An 18,298-nucleotide genomic window follows, 5' to 3' on the forward strand; every position below is an offset into this window, starting at 1 on the left:
AACCCATAAAATTGATTTTTGAAATGCTCTTTGATTCTCTTTGATACTGTGTTGTTGCGTGAACTCAGCTTGAGCTACTTATAAAAATAAAGTTGTCACACCAACTAGTTCTTTAAAAGAGCACAGAGCATTTTCCACCCATTTTACAACCATCGAGTAATAGCTCTTTAGTGTATTTTTTGAATATACATCTGTGAGAATGTAAACAATGGCAACAAAATAGTGTTGATAATATGGTATCTTAACATTAAAAAACAAAACAGGCAAACATTCGTTAATTTTTATTGCATTTGAGGACGAAGCATCGTTGATGTAAACAGTCTGCTTCTCCTCGTCTTGCATCCTGTCTGTGTGGAACATGGGCTACCCAACCGTTCGTTAAGCTGCCTTTCACGTATGCATTGGAATCGGATGCAAAAATACGTGCGGACTCCACATGTACCTGCATTTGCTGGCTCCACTGGCTTGATGGCTCCCTCAGTTGTCCAGCAACCATCCCTTCTAATATATTTCCACTAGTTTTACAAAGCTGCTAATTAGCAACCGTTCTGGCATCAGAAGAGGCGTTAAACATACATTTAAACTGCCTTGTAACACGACTGCTTAGCCAGGCACATAAATAACTGCTAAATAACCTATGAGGGTAAATCAATGTCATTATCATTGTAAATCCACAGACTATGAATCACAAAACACAATCTACAAATAGATACAAAATCTACAAACTAACTCTACGTGATCCACAAATAGAAAACAAGATCCACAAATGTATTCAGAATCTACAAACTCCATGATCCACAAACTCAGTGACTTGTACTTGAAAACCAGAATTTGCAACATCTTTTTCTACATGTTCCCTTTGTAGATTGTTTTGAATTTGTTTTAAGAATTTTGACACTACTGTTTTGTTGTTTTACACAATATAATATTTAATATTTATACAAAATTTGCAAACAAGCCCAGCCTAACGTTTTTCAAACCACTGTTTCAAGACATGCATACAAATTTTTAGCATTCAAGTGTCTGTGTTTGCAGATCACAGTGTATTTGCTGATCGCTTTGTATTTGTCTACAGATCATTCTGGCACTGGTTTACCAGGGGAAGTTTGAATTTGATCCACAAATGTAATCCAACCAGTCAGGGGTATCTTCTATGTAATGTCATGCCTCCTCAAGAAGGCTTTCAAAATAAGTTCAGTAAAGGCCGGCCAGCCGCCCACTCACAGAGCCCTCTGCTCCCGCCGTCACACAGACCGCTGCAGCAACAACGGCAGAGGAAAACACAGCTGGAAGCTTTTCATACCGCTTATCTGTCTTTACATTCTGAGGAATGTTGAAACGTTTTAACTTAAAGAGAAAGCTGTGTGGATCGCTGGTGTGTGTGTCGCATTGAACATTACGTCGCGGCAGTTGTGTGTGGCGTCGCTATGACGACAAGCTACGTACTATCTCTGGGTACTATCTGCAATGGAAAACGGAGCAGGGCAAGTAGAGTCGAGTCTATCGATTTGCTCTATGGTAGCATTTTTTGGCAAGGCAGCACAGATCGTCAGAACACCGGCAACAGTTCAACGTTTATGTCCTGATGGTAAGATGTGGAACAATGATGTTGTGTGGTTGTGGACCTGAAGCGGCTTTGATTTGGATCACACTACCTTGTTTCTTACGACCCGCCCTTCTCTGCTTCTGATTGGCTAGTAGTCCTTACCTGGGAACTGTGCATCTGCAACTCCCAACAAAGATTTTGTACAAGTAAGATGCATCACTCTGTAGCTCAAGAGTGGAGTGTACAACACACAGGGTGAAAAGAGGAACTGCAGCAATGTGCAGTATGAGAAAAATGTGTTTTTTGAAAATTAAACCATGTAAGCCTGTTCTGGTACAACCCCTAATTAAGATTTTGAACCTGAAAATGAGCATAATACCACCTCTTTAACTCTTACTTCCTTCCCTAGGTATTTACCACATTGATGTGATATGTACTATGAGCTCTTACTAGTATTTATTGCTGCTCTTACTAGTATGTATTGTCAGTTGTAGTTCTGTTGATGCTTGTATGTCGCTTTGGATAAAAGCTTCTGCCAAATGTAAATAATAAGATCTTTTTAAAATGATGTAAGGAGAAAATAAATCATTTCTTTATTGTATGAATGAATCATTACAATGTATATCAGTTAATAAAGTAACGTTGTTGTGCCAGTAAAAATATGCAATGGGCCAGTGGGGTTTAAAATGTTATATTGGACACTGGTAGTAGTAGAGATTTAGGCCTATTACTTGCGCAAGATCACGACTGTTACTCATTCACAGATGCAAAACCATGTTGTAATGTAGGCTACTATTTAAAACTAAAGTAAAAACTAAAACTAAGTAAAATGTAAACTGGGCTTACCAGCTAGTGTGATCCCTTGGCCCTGCCCTTTGCTGTTCAGTCTGGTCTATATGTTGATACTTTCAGCTGTCAGTTGACTGTGAGAGGTGGGATGTCATTGATACCCGCACTTTTATTGACAGCCACGCTGAACACCTGTGAATTTGTCAGCGCAACAGTTATGGTTATGTACATTTTCCACCATTTCAGTAATGCTCCTTTTTACAGTAATCCTGGATATGATGGTGTCTTTATTTGGCAGTCCAACATATGACCCTTTCTTTACAGTATTATTTAGATGAATAATATAGATGAACTATTAGTCTTTTGGGGTAAATTAGGGTACGTTTTAATAATTTGTGTGCAATCAATTAATTTCACTTCACTTTAATGACCATGCTTAAGTGATCTGTAGAGGTCTTTGCGCGAGTAATTGTTAAACAAACCAGTATAGGGAGATTTCCATGTCAGTTACATTTGATCAAAAGCTTCCTGTAGTGACATGTGTCATAGGACAGCTTCCCTCTCTTTGTCAAATTCAAATCAGCTTTATTGGCATGAATGTATAACAACAATATTGCCAAAGCTACGTGTAAAGAACAATTCATTTCATACATTTCATTAAATCAGTAAATAAAACAGTAAAAGTTGTGTTTGTTAATAGATAAAAAAATAAAATAATAATAGTAATAGTAAAAAAAAATTATAAAATATAAAAATTCCGTAAAAATAAATATTAAAAATAAAAGTAAATAAACAAAACAGTAAGCGTGTGTGTGTATGTTAGAAAAGGAAAATATATGAAATTAATTATTATAATATATAAAAAAATTGATAAGAAGAAACGTGTTTTAATGTTTGAGATAAAAAACTGCTTTGTATTTCAGAAATGCATCTGTGTCTTCTGTCTCTCCCGCCTGTAAAGGCAAGACGTCCTCCCGGCTCCATGCATGGTGCCGCTTACTTGATAGTGTGCAATAATTGCCAGTGTCAAAGCTAACACATCCAACAATCCTGTCTTACACAAGCAGTGTTATAGGTCGGCTATGCTTTATGCTGCAGCATGTGCACAGCTGTAATGTGATGAGGAACTGGAGCATCAAAGGATCAAAATGGATTTAAAGACACCTCTTTTCACTGTCAAAGAACTTTAAATCTGTGCTGCACTGACAAAAACAGAAAGTTAAGGTGACACACACCATTGCATTCAAACAATGTTTTTGCATATTATTATTTGGAAAATTGCCTAATAACCCCAGGGCTTTATGAAAACTGCATCATTGTCACGAATCTTTGTATAATTGCGAAGGAAAGGAAATGATTAGTGACTCAGGAGGTTGTAGAAATTAAGAACCCAATGAGCTGCCATTTTAATAAATTCCACTGCTCTTTCAGGTATTGCCTGCATCGCCCTCTCATTTGTGGATGCCCATGGTCGTCCCCTCCAGGTTCCAGCTCAGGACTGTGCTACACTGCAGAGATCAGAGAACTGCACCATCCCCTTTCATCCGGACCATTTCGATGAGCTGACCACTGTGTGCAAAGTGTACTCCATCGATGTCAGCTCAGGCACAGGTGAACAACACTGAGCAGCTGTAGCCAAACTTTATTTGTGAAATTGCTGAGGGTAAAGTTAAGGATTAGGGATTAAGTCCAATAATTTTAATAAAGTAAACTTTTTTATGCAGTGAAATTAGTGTCACAGTAGGAAAACAGATGAAGAGTATTGTTTAGTACCTGTAAGAAGATAGAGACCCTGCCATGTAAATAAGACTGGAATGGGGTGATGGCATAAAGTAGGGATGTAAAATATATATAAAACAACATTTTTGTAACTTTTATCCTTTGATCAGTTGTACATTTGCTGTTCTGGGTAGATGGAATGAAGCAGTTGTTTTTTCTCCCTTCTTTATTTAGCCTTTATATGAGAGCCAGCAGCGTACAGTAGGGAGAAGGCAACGTGGAGAGAGAGAGGCGTGATATGAAACACAGGTCCATAGCTGGAATCTAAGCTCAAATGTTGCATGTAACCACCAGGCCATCGGGGCACCCCTGAGTGGAGCTGCTGAAATCACCAGTACTAAGCAAGCAGCAGTAAAACAATGACAGCACAGGGGTAAAAATGAACTAGTTTAGGATCCAGTATGGAAAATAAAGAATGTTTGCTGGAATGCCATGCAAATGAATTGTATAGCCCTTACAGAGGCCCCAAATGAGCACGATACTCCAAATGGGCCACAGTGGAAATCTTTCATATGATTTAGGGTATTAAATGTTCAGTTACTCCACAAATTGCAACATCCAGAAATTTAGACGCATAAGATGAGGTTTGAAAAATGGCCAAAACTGAAGCTGCAGAGACGGACATATCCTGACTTTAGTCCTTAGTGTAGGCCAAACTCCAAAAATGTTCTGCACCTCTCAATGAAATTTTATCACACATTTTCATTAGATACTCCCTGCGACATACACCCACATTTTTCTAAATTCACATCTCCATCCTTACCCTTTGTAATGCTGGCTTTTCATTCAATTTGGACCTCATTTACACCTAGTATTAACATGACATCTGATCATAGGCATACACCAGGTTCTAAATGTCCTTATCTCAGTTCTGCCCACATTTGCATCAAAACAACACGCAAATTAGCTTGGTGGAGCAGGGAGACTTTCCAGCAAGCATGGTGTGTCTCTGGTCAAGGGAAGTAATGCGAGATAGTGTTGAGGCGCCACTACAGTGTGCGAGATGAAAGTAGCCTTGTTAACGGGGCTAATGTTACTAATACTGTAAGAAGGTAATCAGAGGTTTGATCAAACCTGTTGGTCATGTGACTTTTGCCCTGCACATTATTGCAGTCTCTGGAAAGTCTCCTGAATTGATGTTGCTGTTTGGGTTCTATTTCTTTCTCTTCTTGTAGATGAAGAACGTTTCTCTTTCTTTTTGAAAGGCAGCTTGAAATGGCAGAATTATAGCAGGAACAGGCGGGTTAGGTGGACTGATTAATGTGAAAAAAATGTCATTCATAGCAGTCTGAGATCAGATCACAATGTGAGTCAGACCACCTGCAGATGGGGTCTGGCAGATCTGATTGACTCTGATTGCAGTGTGTTCTGTGTGCATGTACACCAGCATTAATATGCATTTTCTGATCCAGATTACATGTTAGTAGCAGGTCTTACAGTGGGACATCTTCTGGAGGTTTTTCTTAGACGTGGGAAAGCTCATCAAGTCAACAGAAGACATATATAACTCTTTTCAGAGGCTACTGCTACAGAGACTAGTCAACTGAGACAACAGAGAAGGAGCTCTATGTCATTGGTTTTCAAATTGTCATAATAACATTGAATTTGATTATGTTACAAGGTTACAGCAAGTGCCAGGAGTCATTTTATTGTATAAACTCCATTAATTAAAAAATTTGATTAATTACAGTCATAAATGTCAAGCTTCGTTATGGGTAACAGTATGGCTATTAAACTTGAAGTCTAGATATTAAATGCCCCAAAAATTGAGCGAGTAAATCTTCCTGGTCAATGAATACAAGTCTGCAAGGTTTTTGTTCCTGGAGGTAAATTTGTCAAAGTGACACTGCATCAAAGGGCCATAAATCAAAATGAAATCTGAGTTTTGGAAGCTTATTAATAAAAGAAAGTGATAGTCATGTTGCTATTGCAACAGGGAAAAAAACCCAACAAATAAGATTCCAGCTGTTTGCTTTTGGGCATTAAAAATAGAGCCATCCTCAAATTTACGGGACAGCGACTGTCATAATACATTTCTCCATCTAATAATAATAATACATTTTATTTATAGGCCCCTTTCTGGACACTCAAGGTAACCTCACAAAACAAAAAAACATTACAGCAATAAATCGATAAAATGAACAACTATAATTACAGTGCATAAAATCAGTGTACATAACAATTGGAAACAAAGATTGCTGTGACCTGATAAAAAAAAAAGATGTGTTTTCTGGCAGGATTTAAAAATGGAAAGCGAGTCAACGTTGCGGATATCTAGTGGAAGAAAGTTCCAGAGTCAAGGGGCAGACCGGCTGAAGGCTCTGAACCCCGTGGTGGTCAAATGAGTAGGAGTTACAGTGAGGTGAATAGAAGAAGAACTAAGAGTGTACGGGTGGGTGTGTTAATATGAAAAAGGTCAGTGAGGTACAGGGGAGCGAGGTTGTGAATGGCCTTGAAGGTCAGGAGCAAAGTCTTGAAATCAATGCGGTGTTTAACTGGGAATATGGTTAATAGAAGGTGTTCTGGTGATGATACGGGCAGCACAGTTCTGAACCAGTTGAAGTTTATGTATGAATTTGAGAAGAAGACCAAAGAGAAGAGAAATACCAAAGAGAAGATAATCAATGCGGGATGTGACCAGTGTGTGAACGAGAATGGCTGTACTAGTGGTGAGAGAGACGGTCGGAGGCGATTAATGTTACGTAGATGGAAGTATGCAGACCGACTGACATTATTAATGTGAGCTTGAAATGAAAGTTTAATGTCGAGGATCACACCCAGACTCTTGACCTGAGGGGAGGGGGAAACTTGGGAGTTGTTAATGATAAGAAAAAAACTGTTTAGTCAGTGGGTTTGGTGGGGAGGACCTCGCTGGGTGTCATCCACATAGCGGTGGAAATGGATGTTAAATTTACGAAAGATATGGCCAAGAGGAAGTAGCTAGATGATGAACAGAAGGGGCCCCAGGACAGAGCCCTGGGGAACACCGGTAGTGACAGGGGATAGCTCTGATTTGAAATGTTTGAGTTGGATGAACTGAGTGTGGCCAGAGAGGTATGATTTAAACCAGTCCAAGGGTGTGTCAGTGAAACCAATAGAGACTAATCTGTCAAGGAGGATGTTATGAGAAGTAGTCTGGAATCAGCTGCCATGCTGAGCTGTTTCTGTGCTATGACAGGGATGGAAACCAGATTGGAATAGTTCATAGAGGTTATTGTCAGACATGTGTGCATGGACCTGAGATGCAACTGTTTTTTCAAGGATTTTAGAAAGAAAAGGTAGGTTAGAGATGGGACGGAAGTTGTTGAAATTGTTGGGGTCTGCACTAGGTTTCTTAAGTATAGGAGTTATTGCAGCTGATTTTAAAGATGAGGGAACAATACCAGAGGTGAGAGAGGAATGTATAATGGTAGTTATTTGGGAAGAGAGAGAGAGAGAGGGTGAGCAGGCATTCTGTGCCATTGTATATTGTTTGAAGACATGTTAATGAAAGATTATTCAAAAAATTCAAAGTGCATGATGCTTAATTTTGATGAAACACTCTGGTTGCTGGTTGGATCAAAGTGGAGTGCAGCAGCAGAGGACAGAAGGCAAGAAGGCAGAGTTTACATTGGTGCCAGATCACAGAAATCCAATGTCATCCCTCCAAAGATGAGCACAATATTTTCTCTATCAGCCTGTACAAAGGGAAGTGGAAGAGGTCTGTGTGTAAGGTAAAGCATGACACTTTTTATGTGGTATGTCATTGGAAGTGTGGACTTAACTGGACAGTCCCCTGTGCTATGCTTTTAAATATCAACATATCATAATCAGAATAATCGTGATCCTGCTGACAGAAATGACATGGTGGAGACGAGTAACAGCCTCAGTTTTCCCCAGAATACTACCCCTGACACCTATGCCGACTGTATGTACTTGCCTTTATCTATTTTAAAACTACAGTTGATCCACTTTTAGGAACTAAAACAATGTGATTAAGTGTTGCAACTTTAATGTTTTTTTTCATCCATTTGTTTTCATTTGAATGTATGGGAGCGTTAAACACGTGTTATTTCTGCTTGTCTTCAAAACAGAGCCACAGCTGTATGTGCAGTTTGACATCTGGGAACAAGGCAACGTCAGCCCCTTACAGTTAAGTGATAAACTGCAGGGGGCACTTCGCCACGCACTCTGTGATGTTGTCATGGAGCTGAGAGTCTTGCCAAATCCTCTTTGTCTAGGGGTGCTGTGCCCCACATCCAAATCTCAGAAAGAAGAGGCTACAGGTGAGGTCATCACCAAATGGTTATCTGTTTAAATATATGGCAATGAGCAAGTCAAAAGCAACAGATTACAACATAATGTAACCCAGCACACACATGAATCAACTTCCCTCTGACACAGTGCCAACACAAAATAGATAAACTTAACAAATATATTTACATTGTATTGGATTGCACTGTGTTGCCCAGGTGTTGACATTAAGTCTGCCCACAGTGGGTCACAGTATGGTGAAAATATTTGTATTATTTATTTAGAAGTACTTGTTTATTAAAAGGGAATAAACCTTATCTTGTTGAAATTTTAAATTCAACCTTTAATCATGTTTTTTTTTTTTGTTCAGTGAGTTAATTTGAGTTAGTTTATTACAATTAAATTTTTATATAGTTTAGATGCAATGCTGTTGTAAACATAGCTGAACATTTTATGTTAATTTTTATTTAACATTAATGCAGGTCTTTTTGTGGTGTATATTACAAGTATGTGTGGAACATGTTTGCACTAGCCATGGTCCAACAACCTGAAGGACAAAGTGCAACCCCGGCAGTGTGATTGGAGTATTTTTGGCTTTTGTCACTTGTCCATCTCACGGAAAAGTTAATACTTCTATTTCTTCAAATGTATCAGTCCAAATTAGTTCTCTACGGATCTAAAACTATGACCTGAACCTAGTGCAATCCTGCGCCTTTAAGACCTGCCTCGACTGAACCTGGCCAGTCCCACCAAATCTGTGACGGAAACCCACATCTAGACCCCAAGCAACAGTATAGATTTGCTTTATCATCCACTACTAAGCGTTAGCTCATCAGTTCAGTTAGCACATTGGCTAAACTCTTTCTCTTCCCACTAGGCCTTAACATGTGTACATGCAACACATGACATACACAAAGAGAGAAAAGTCTTAAAATATATTTGTAAATAAACAAACCCAAAGCTGTACAGTACAATGGCCTGAACCAGACTGGTGGGGACCTGCCAGGTTGAGTAGTGGAACTCTAGTTCAAACTGCTGATCAGAGAGCCGTGCGGAACTCCACTCAAATATACATGTCTGTTACTCTTTTGTGGTCCTCTCTTTGTTAAATGTGTCTTCAGGAGTGTTGATTCCTGAGGTGAAAGAAGTGAAGGACAGCCCCAGGCAGCGCAGTAGTACAAGAGTCTTTAAAACCAGCCCTTCTCCCATCACCTTAACCCAAGCTCCAGGAAGCACCCCCATGACAGGGACAAGCACACCCGAGTCCACCACACCCACTAGCAAGAGCATTCGCCGGAGCTTCTGGGACATACTGGTCAGTTCCTCCAGAGGCTGAAGGTTTTCGTCATGGAACTGTGTTCTCTTAGCATTAGCATTTATTGCAATACTCAGACTTTTATTAACACAGATATTATTAAATATGGGTTACATTAAAACTGCAGTTATTCTGTGAATTCTTTTCATTTGCTGACTGAAATAATAATGGAACTGAAACCACCTACCCACTAATATTATTCAGTGTTTTCTAGACATTTCTAATACTACTAATGTCTGTTCATCTTTAATAATTTAAAACCAACTAACCAAAATGTCTTGACCTCTAAATGGAATGAAAGTGTTCCTTGATTAGATTCTCAGTTAGGTTTAAGGACTCAGATAGTGCTTTGAATTGTTTGCCTTGTATCTTTACACCCAACCCATTGTGATGCTCTGATGACATTATATACACAATAGAAAATTTGAACCACATGCCTTCAGCTTTTCCCTTTGCAAAGAATTCAGTGGCTACTTGTGAGGTTTAGATTAAATTTGCTTTAAAGGGTAACATTGATATTTTTTAAAGCTATTTTCCCATGTTTTGGTGTCTATGGGACTAATTGGGACAACATTTTAGGAAGTTGGTCTAGTAATGAGTGAGTGCGCTGCAGTCAGCAGGAGTAAAACAGGTCTGCAACAGAATTCTTGCAGGCGACTGCGCCCTGTCAAAGTCTGTCCACTAATGGGTTTGTATTTGTCACTGACAGGATCAGATTGTTGTTACCAAACTTATCCTTTATCTTTGTGGCAAGTCTGGATCTGTTTTACGTTTTTTATTCCATATGAGCCTGCGTACAACCTGCGCCTTGTTAAGCATTTCCTTTCCACCTTACAGAGTAAGCCAGACTCATCAGAGCTCGGGAGCCCAAAGACAACTGACGACATAGTGCAAGAAAAAGGAGAGGAGGGTCGAGCAGCACGACGAAGACACAAGACGGAGAACGTAAAGCAGCAGTGGAGCCAGGAGAAAGCTATGGCTGTGGAGCTGGAGCAGGCCCAGAGGTGGGGTAGATCTGAAACTATGTCACTAAAAGCATTGCATTGTATTATTACAAATAAATACTAAAACTGCAAAGACTTGACTGGAATCACATAGGTCACCCCTTTTTCCAATTACTTGAAAGTATTTCCAAATTTAATGGATTTTTTTCTATTACTGAAACATCAGAAATAACCGAATGAATGACATATTTAGAGTCTAGCTGCAGTATACATAGTGGAGCAATTAGCAGTTTAAGAGTCTGATATTCACTAAAGAGCTGAGACCAAAACAGAGCTAGAATGATAGAGAATATTGGACTTTACACAAACACGACTCAAAAAACGACGAAATAACAACAATGCTGCTCTGTTTCTGATGGATGTTTAAGTAAGTAAATGCCTATAACATGTTTGTCAAATCAACCTTATAAAGTGATAACATGTCCATGTTGTGTTTATAGTTTGTTGCGCTGCCAACAAGTGGCCAAAACATCAATGAATGCAGGTTTTCAATGTTAAAAAGTGCTGCAGATGATTAGCTATTACATCAAATCATCTGCAAACTGACATTAGCAGTACAGTTTTTCTCTTGTTTGTTCTTGTTTTTTACTTTTAGCCACATGTACTGTCGGGTTTTATTTATTATATATAAAGTTACACTTTATATATAAAGTTGATCAGTCAACAATGTCACTGTCAAATAAAAAAAGAATGGCAATTCTAATGGGTTGTGGTTTAAAATGTGAGGTTCTTTTTGTGTTGTGCACAGACGGGAGGCTGTCATGACAACAAACAGTATAAATGTCTCCCTTGTGGTAACTGTTTTTCTAAAGCGGTAGAGAAGGAGATGTCATTTACAGAGCTGATCTGTTTGCTGTTGCAGAAAAGCTAAAAATGACAGCACCTGAGCAGGAAATAACTTTGTTATTGACAGTTGATCAGCAAGCTTTTAAGTTAACTCGGCTCTGGTCCCTTAGTGCTACGGGGCCAATAGCAGTGTCCTAATGCAGTATGGATGTTTTGTGGCTGTGTAGGAGGCAGGCGTCTCATTTGGAAGAGGGCGATGCGGGCACTTTACACCCCATCTACCAAGTCACCTGCCAGCCATGGATCACCTTCATGGCTAAACTTGGTAAGTGATGGTTGATTCTCCCATATTTCCTGCAAGGATGTTAAACTGATATCAGAAAGACTTCTGAAGGCGAGGTTTTGTATTCCTCTCAATCTCTCACTCTGTTTGTCCTTATGACCGGGCTACTGGTGAACAGGCTGCCACTCCATACAACAGTGCACGGCTGAAATTGCTTCACACTTCCTGCTACCTTCCATCTTGGCAGAGATTGTGAATTTGGTCAGTTCTCTGGCCAGTGATACAACAGTGAAGGCATTTGAGAAGACAAGGTGAGCTGCTTTTGATCAATTTCTGAAACTGTCATATTGTCATATTGTGTTCTCAGGATTGACTTACTACCTCCTCTGTTTTTGAGAATCATGGAAAAGTAACACTGCCACATACTGCTGTGGTATTTACTTCATTATATAATTGATTGCTGTTGTATAGTATCCATGTTTGAATGATCTTGCCTAGTCGCAGAAAAACTGACTTCAACAGCCTTTTTATGATTTCCAATTCATCTGACATTTAAGCCTGTACATATCACCTACGCTTTCTTTACTCTTCAGCTGAAATTTTAATAGGTTTTATCATTTACAAGCCAACTGTCATTTCACTTTCTTTCATCTCCTCCTCTTTAAATGACAGTGAAGACCCACTGGTGGTAACAGTGCAACACTGTCTTGTTGTGTGTGTGTCCTTGTCAATGTACGTAAGCTATCAAGTAGCTTGCTCATTATCAAAAATTATGGGAAGTAATCAACAATTTCTGTGACGTTGCTAAGCAGCACTTTGTTTTTAGTTCTCTTAGCATTTACATATAAATGAGTGTCTGTTAAATTCAAGGCCTCGCCCAACGAGTTTACACAATGCTGATTAAGCCTCTTACCACAAGGTAAATCTCTCTGTATTTACAGAATACTGGAGTTTTAAACCTGGTGTCTGTGGTGACGCTGGCACGCCAGTAGTGATGCTTTTTACGTCAACCAGCATTGACTGGTTTCCCAGAGCTGATGGAGAAGCAACCCAGAGCCATGTGGCTCCACTTTCTGCCATTGCTGTACAAAATCAAAAAAAGATGATGCAACTCTCTCTCTCCATGGCTCAGGAGCAACTGTAGCGATGGAGCAGCTACAGCAGCTAGGAGTATGGCAGACCCTGTAGCGGGAAAAACAAAAAAAAAAGGCGTCAAGAAAAGTTTGTGATGCTTCAGATAAAACCAAACTAGTCACAAAAAAGCGATGGACAGCAAGTATAAACACGGAGAACCACTGGTGTCGCCTTTAAGAAACACACATCAATAAAACTCACTAAAACTGTCTTGGTCCACTGTTCCGACAATCATCACCTCTGGTTTGGCGAAGAAGTTAGATGTGAAAATATTCTGGCTTTACACGCTGTCGCTGCCTCTCTGATGCCCGGCTTCCCTCTCGCTCCCACCCGCTGTAAATCCCATCCGTACTGTATTTCCTGTCGTTAACTGGCTTCCATTGGTCTCTGAGGCTGTGTTCTGTCCCATGGCAGTGTTCACTGGGAGGCTGCTGAGCCCGGTTCAGTTGCCCACTCGCCCGGTTCTGGTACCCACATGTCGTAGAAAATGGCCATAACTCAATGACCATTTGTCCAGTCATCATACATCTTTAGAATAATCTTCATTCCTTATTTGAAAAGAGACTGATCTATAGGCCATTTCTGTTAAAGTGGTTTAGACACTAAAGTTACTTGTTGAAAATGTGTCGAAAGACTTGCACACAAAATTTACATAGGTGCCGCTATAATTGAAGTTAACTCATTTAGACTCTATATCTCATAACCCATAGTGCTGATTCACAAATTGAATTTCAGTTACATTTGTTAATACATCTTGAAAGGATTTTCAGTATATTTTTGTTCTAGATAGAAATTCTAGAAAGTAATATTAACTATTGTTCAGTATAGAACAGGGAATGCTGAGCCTGTGAAAAGACAGCTCCCGGCTCCCCCAGGCTGCATGTCGAAGTGTCCTTGGGCAAGATACTGAACCCAGAATTGCCCCTGGCGGCTGTTCCGCCAGTGTATGAATGTGTGTGAATGTTAGTTTCTGTTTGAGCGCTTGGGCTCAGTGAATGAATGTGGGTGAATGCAGATGTAGTGTAAAAGCGCTTTGAGTGGTCGAAAAGACTAGAAAGGCGCTATACAAATACGGAGCATTTACATTACTTTAACAAATTCAGAGGATACTGGTCATACTATAAGATGTCTACTTTGTGGGTGTCTGGTTGCGAGGCTTCGTTCGAAAAGTCTTTTTTGCTTAAGAAGGTTCCTCACTAAGTGAAGTGAACTGGAAGTATTACAGTGGCAGCCATGATAAGAGCTGGTCGATTCTCTAAAAGCTAAGGAAAGGAGCCTCAGTGCTTCCTTTCATATCTCCTTTAGCATAAGGTACACCGCACCATCCTTTATGAAAGGAAAGGAGATAATGCCGTCCCACAATTCCTTGCAGCGGCAACATTTAAAGCGGCGCACGTTCTCAAACTCAAACGATAAAATCCATCAACCACATTTAGCAAAATCCTTGCAATACAGAAGCACATTATGATACTTTAATAAGACTCACAATTACCTTATTTCTTTTGGTTTGTTTTCTTTTGGCTTTTTTGTAATCTGATACTGTGTCAACACCGTTTTATGTTTCGGGTTGTTGAAATAAGCATAAAAAAATAAGTATTTTCTACAACAATAAAATAAAGAAATCACCAACCATGATGGATAAAGGAGGCTGATCACCATGTAAGTTACCATTGGCTATTAAGCCTTTTCTCTCTTATGCCATAACTTGCTAATATGCATATATCTTAAACTATCAACAATAACTGAGACCCATGCGAGCTGTTACTGGTCTTGTAACCTGATCAAAGTGAGGACAATGATGCAGCGTGTAGCCTCATGTTATGTACTGCAGCCTTCAGAAAATTAATTTTACTTCAGTCACAGATGCTGACACCCTCGCCTTAATAAAGGCAAAGATCAAGCTGGATAACTTCTACAGTAGGCGTTTCCCACACACCGATTTATTTGTAGCAGCCTGCCTCATTGTCAACGCTGATTTTCGATTGATTTTGTTACTATTTAAAATGGGTAAAATCGCATTTGATCACAGAGCTCCGCACAGCGCGTATATTCTCTCAGCATCTCCTCTCACCCCGTCGCTCTCTTTCTCTCTGTCTCGGCACAGTTACGCTGTCATTCTGTGGGAAAAACTTTATTTACATACAATTGGGATTCATGTTGATAAATATGGGTGGGCAGGAGGGTGAGTGTGAGCAAGCATTCTCAATGTGACAACCCTGTCCATTATTTAGTGACTGGTAGGCTACCTTATCTGCCTTTTTGCTATCTTGGTTATTAAGTAATATATTCCACGATGTGCAGGATCTCTGCCTGACAGCCCTTCATTCTCTCACCTGTACATCTCAGTGCCCTTAATATCTCAGACCAGCATTGTGTTACAACTGTGTCATATAATAATACGTTTTTTCCCTTTCTTAAACTTCTCTTTAGCTGTCCCCCATCTGGAGACATGTTTGTACCATTCCCTCTGGTCCAGAACCTCAGACAGCCTCCAGGCACTACAAGGAGCTTCATTCTCATTGGTCGCAACTTCCATCAGTGGCACTGTAGCACAGAGCAAGGTAACTACTAAATCCAGTGTCTGTAAACATTCACAGCGGTCATCTACTGCCTCAGTACTCTGCACAGCCTACTGTACAGCATACACAATGCAACCCAATCAATGATTAACAATTCATAAAGGCACAACATCATCTATAGTCGGTTAGGTTTTGAAATACTGCTGAAGCTAACAAATACTTAATTTAACAAGATTGTTACCTATTCAGACATAAATAAAAAACATAGGAGTTTCCTGGACGATGTTAGAGTATCAGATTATGTTCTGGCAGAGTTACAAACCTTTTCATTTGGAAATAACTCTCATCAGCTCTTTTACAGACTTTACCCATTGTTCTTATAGCCATTTGTTAGTGGAGGCATTTTTTGTTTAACTAGTCTACTGCTTTTTAAAAACCCGAAACAATGAGCTTCAGCTTAGTACTAGAATACCCTTGATCCGTTATGCTTAAACTATGGAGAAGACTTCATCCAGACACACAAAACCAGGATTGTAGGGCCCGTTAGCAATGTGTGGAAAATGCAGCCTCCTTATTCATTTTATTGAGACCTCTGTGGTGGCACAGCAAGGGTATGGATCCAGGCTGAAAAAACAAAACAAAATAATAAAAATGTTCTTTCAAAAAAAATCTCTGAACCTTTCTCAACTTTTGCGGTGGCCAATCAATGTACAATGCAGTACTCCAATGTACAAGTGCAAATTCCTGGTAGATGACTTTATAACATAAATGGTGTAGTTCCTCTTTGGTCTTTTTGCCTCTGCCATAAGCTAATGTTATGTCTATAGAGGGTGCTGAGCCCGGTTATGTTGCCCGCTCAATAATAAACCATAATGATCATTTTCATTATCGCTTGAGTGCCCAGCCCTAGTCCAACAGAAAGAATGCCAGCTTGGCATCTGTCCTGCATCCTTTCAACTCAGTTACACAGCACAGTAGCTGACACTGCGAGCAAGTGTCCCGATGATTTATAAGTGTATCAAAATGATTTTGAAGCTGTTTAAGATAAAATTCCAACATAATGTTGCTTTAAGATTTAAAGCTTTGTAAATGGATGTTTGTTTTTCAATGCTTGTAGTTCACTATTGCCTTCTCTCAAAAAACAATTTGGTTTTGTTTTCCTAGTCTACCGGGATTATGAAGGGAATGTAAATATAGACTTCAGATTCCAAGGGAACACTTTGATGGTATAGAAAAGAAACTAAATTTTACTGTTAAGATCACAGTATGTGATTGTCACCATAAGCTATCCAAAGGAGCTGATGTTGATTAATGTTCATGCAAAGATATACATTTCTATCAGCAGCATGTTGCTAACACCTGTTTAAACCTGTAGAGAAGGAGGTCCACGCATGAGTGTTTTGCTCCCAAGCTTTCAACATGCTCCCCTTGCTGCTGCTCTTTGATTCTGTGTTTCTCTGTCCATGCTAGCAGCTGTCTAACATAACTGTTATTTTGCAAGTGTCTGCTTACATCAGTTCGTGTGGAGCTGTGTTTCACTGTCCATGCCGCCTTGCTGTTTGTACCATCTCTGTTTGCCTGCAGAAGACAGTTCAGATGAAGAAAACATCCCAGTGCTAAATAGGTTCACACGTAAGTTTGCCTTTCAGCTTAACACAATAATGCTGATGGGATGTTTTACATGTTGCTTAGAGAAATAAAGTGCTAAATATATATTTTTGATTTTCATTATTATATATTAACAAACAAACAGTATGTAGTTTAAAAGTGGACAAAAGGCAGTGTAGCTTTCAAACACAATCAAAATCTTTACATAAGGCATTAAAAAGAGATTTTAGGCCCTGTTTTTGGAAATTAAGGTGTGCGCGACACAAAACACAGACAAGTGAATTAAAGGATTTTGTTTGATACAGTGGGTACGGAAAGTATTCAGACCCCTTTTAAATTTTTCACTCTTTGTTTCATTGCAGCCATTTTCCAAAAGTCAAAAAAGTTCATTTTATTTCTCAGTAATGTACACTCAGCACCCCATCTTGACAGAAAAACAGAAATGTAGAAATTTTTGCAAATTTATTAAAAAAGAAAAACTGAAATATCACATGGTCATAAGTATTCAGACCCTTTGCTCAGTATTTAGTAGAAGCACCCGTCGGGCCACTCTGCCATAAAGCCCCGACTGGTGGATTGCTGCAGTGATGGTTGACTTACTACAACTTTCTCCCATCTCCCGACTGCATCTCTGGAGCTCAGCCACAGTGACCTTTGGGTTCTTCTTTACTTCTCTCACCAAGGCTCTTCTCCCCCGATAGCTCAGTTTGGCCGGACGGCCAGCTCTAGGAAGGGTTCTGGTCGTCCCAAACGTCTTCCATTTGAGGATTATGGAGGCCACTGTGCTCTTAGGAACCTTAAGTGCAGCAGATATTTTTTTGTAACCTTGGCCAGATCTGTGCCTTGCCACAATTCTGTCTCTGAGCTCTTCAGGCAGTTCCTTTGACCTCATGATTCTCATTTGCTCTGACATGCACTGTGAGCTGTAAGGTCTTATATAGACAGGTGTGTGGCTTTCCTAATCAAGTCCAATCAGTATAATCAAACACAGCTGGACTCAAATGAAGGTGTAGAACCATCTCAAGGATGATCAGAAGAAATAGACAGCACCTGAGTTAAATATGAGTGTCACGGCAAAGGGTCTGAATACTTATGACCATGTGATATTTCAGTTTTTCTTTTTTAATAAATTTGCAAAAATTTCTACATTTCTGTTTTTTTCTGTCAAGATGGGGTGCTGAGTGTACATTACTGAGAAATAAAATGAACTTTTTTGATTTTTGGAAAATGGCTGCAATGAAACAAAGATTTAAAAAATTTAAAGGGGTCTGAATACTTTCCGTACCCACTGTATGTTGTTAT

The 18,298-nt window shown here is 39.5% G+C and overlaps 1 protein-coding gene across 14 annotated transcripts in view; it reads left to right on the forward strand.

The window, feature by feature from the left end:
* Window positions 1-18,298, forward strand: part of szt2 (SZT2 subunit of KICSTOR complex) — a 145,476-nt gene that overhangs the window by 90,189 nt on the left and 36,989 nt on the right. For 12 of the 14 annotated variants that reach the window (XM_046049705.1, XM_046049706.1, XM_046049700.1 and 9 more), the window contains 8 exons: window positions 3,767-3,946; window positions 8,188-8,379; window positions 9,469-9,662; window positions 10,500-10,666; window positions 11,680-11,777; window positions 11,914-12,046; window positions 15,300-15,430; window positions 16,973-17,020. In XM_046049705.1, the coding sequence (XP_045905661.1) occupies window positions 3,767-3,946; window positions 8,188-8,379; window positions 9,469-9,662; window positions 10,500-10,666; window positions 11,680-11,777; window positions 11,914-12,046; window positions 15,300-15,430; window positions 16,973-17,020 (1,143 nt within the window). The remainder of the gene's footprint in view (window positions 1-3,766; window positions 3,947-8,187; window positions 8,380-9,468; window positions 9,663-10,499; window positions 10,667-11,679; window positions 11,778-11,913; window positions 12,047-15,299; window positions 15,431-16,972; window positions 17,021-18,298) is intronic. The other 2 variants (XM_046049699.1, XM_046049703.1) reach the window with 2 other exon arrangements.

The sequence above is a fragment of the Micropterus dolomieu genome, linkage group LG05 (assembly GCF_021292245.1).
Source record: "Micropterus dolomieu isolate WLL.071019.BEF.003 ecotype Adirondacks linkage group LG05, ASM2129224v1, whole genome shotgun sequence".
Classification (NCBI taxonomy): domain Eukaryota; kingdom Metazoa; phylum Chordata; class Actinopteri; order Centrarchiformes; family Centrarchidae; genus Micropterus; species Micropterus dolomieu.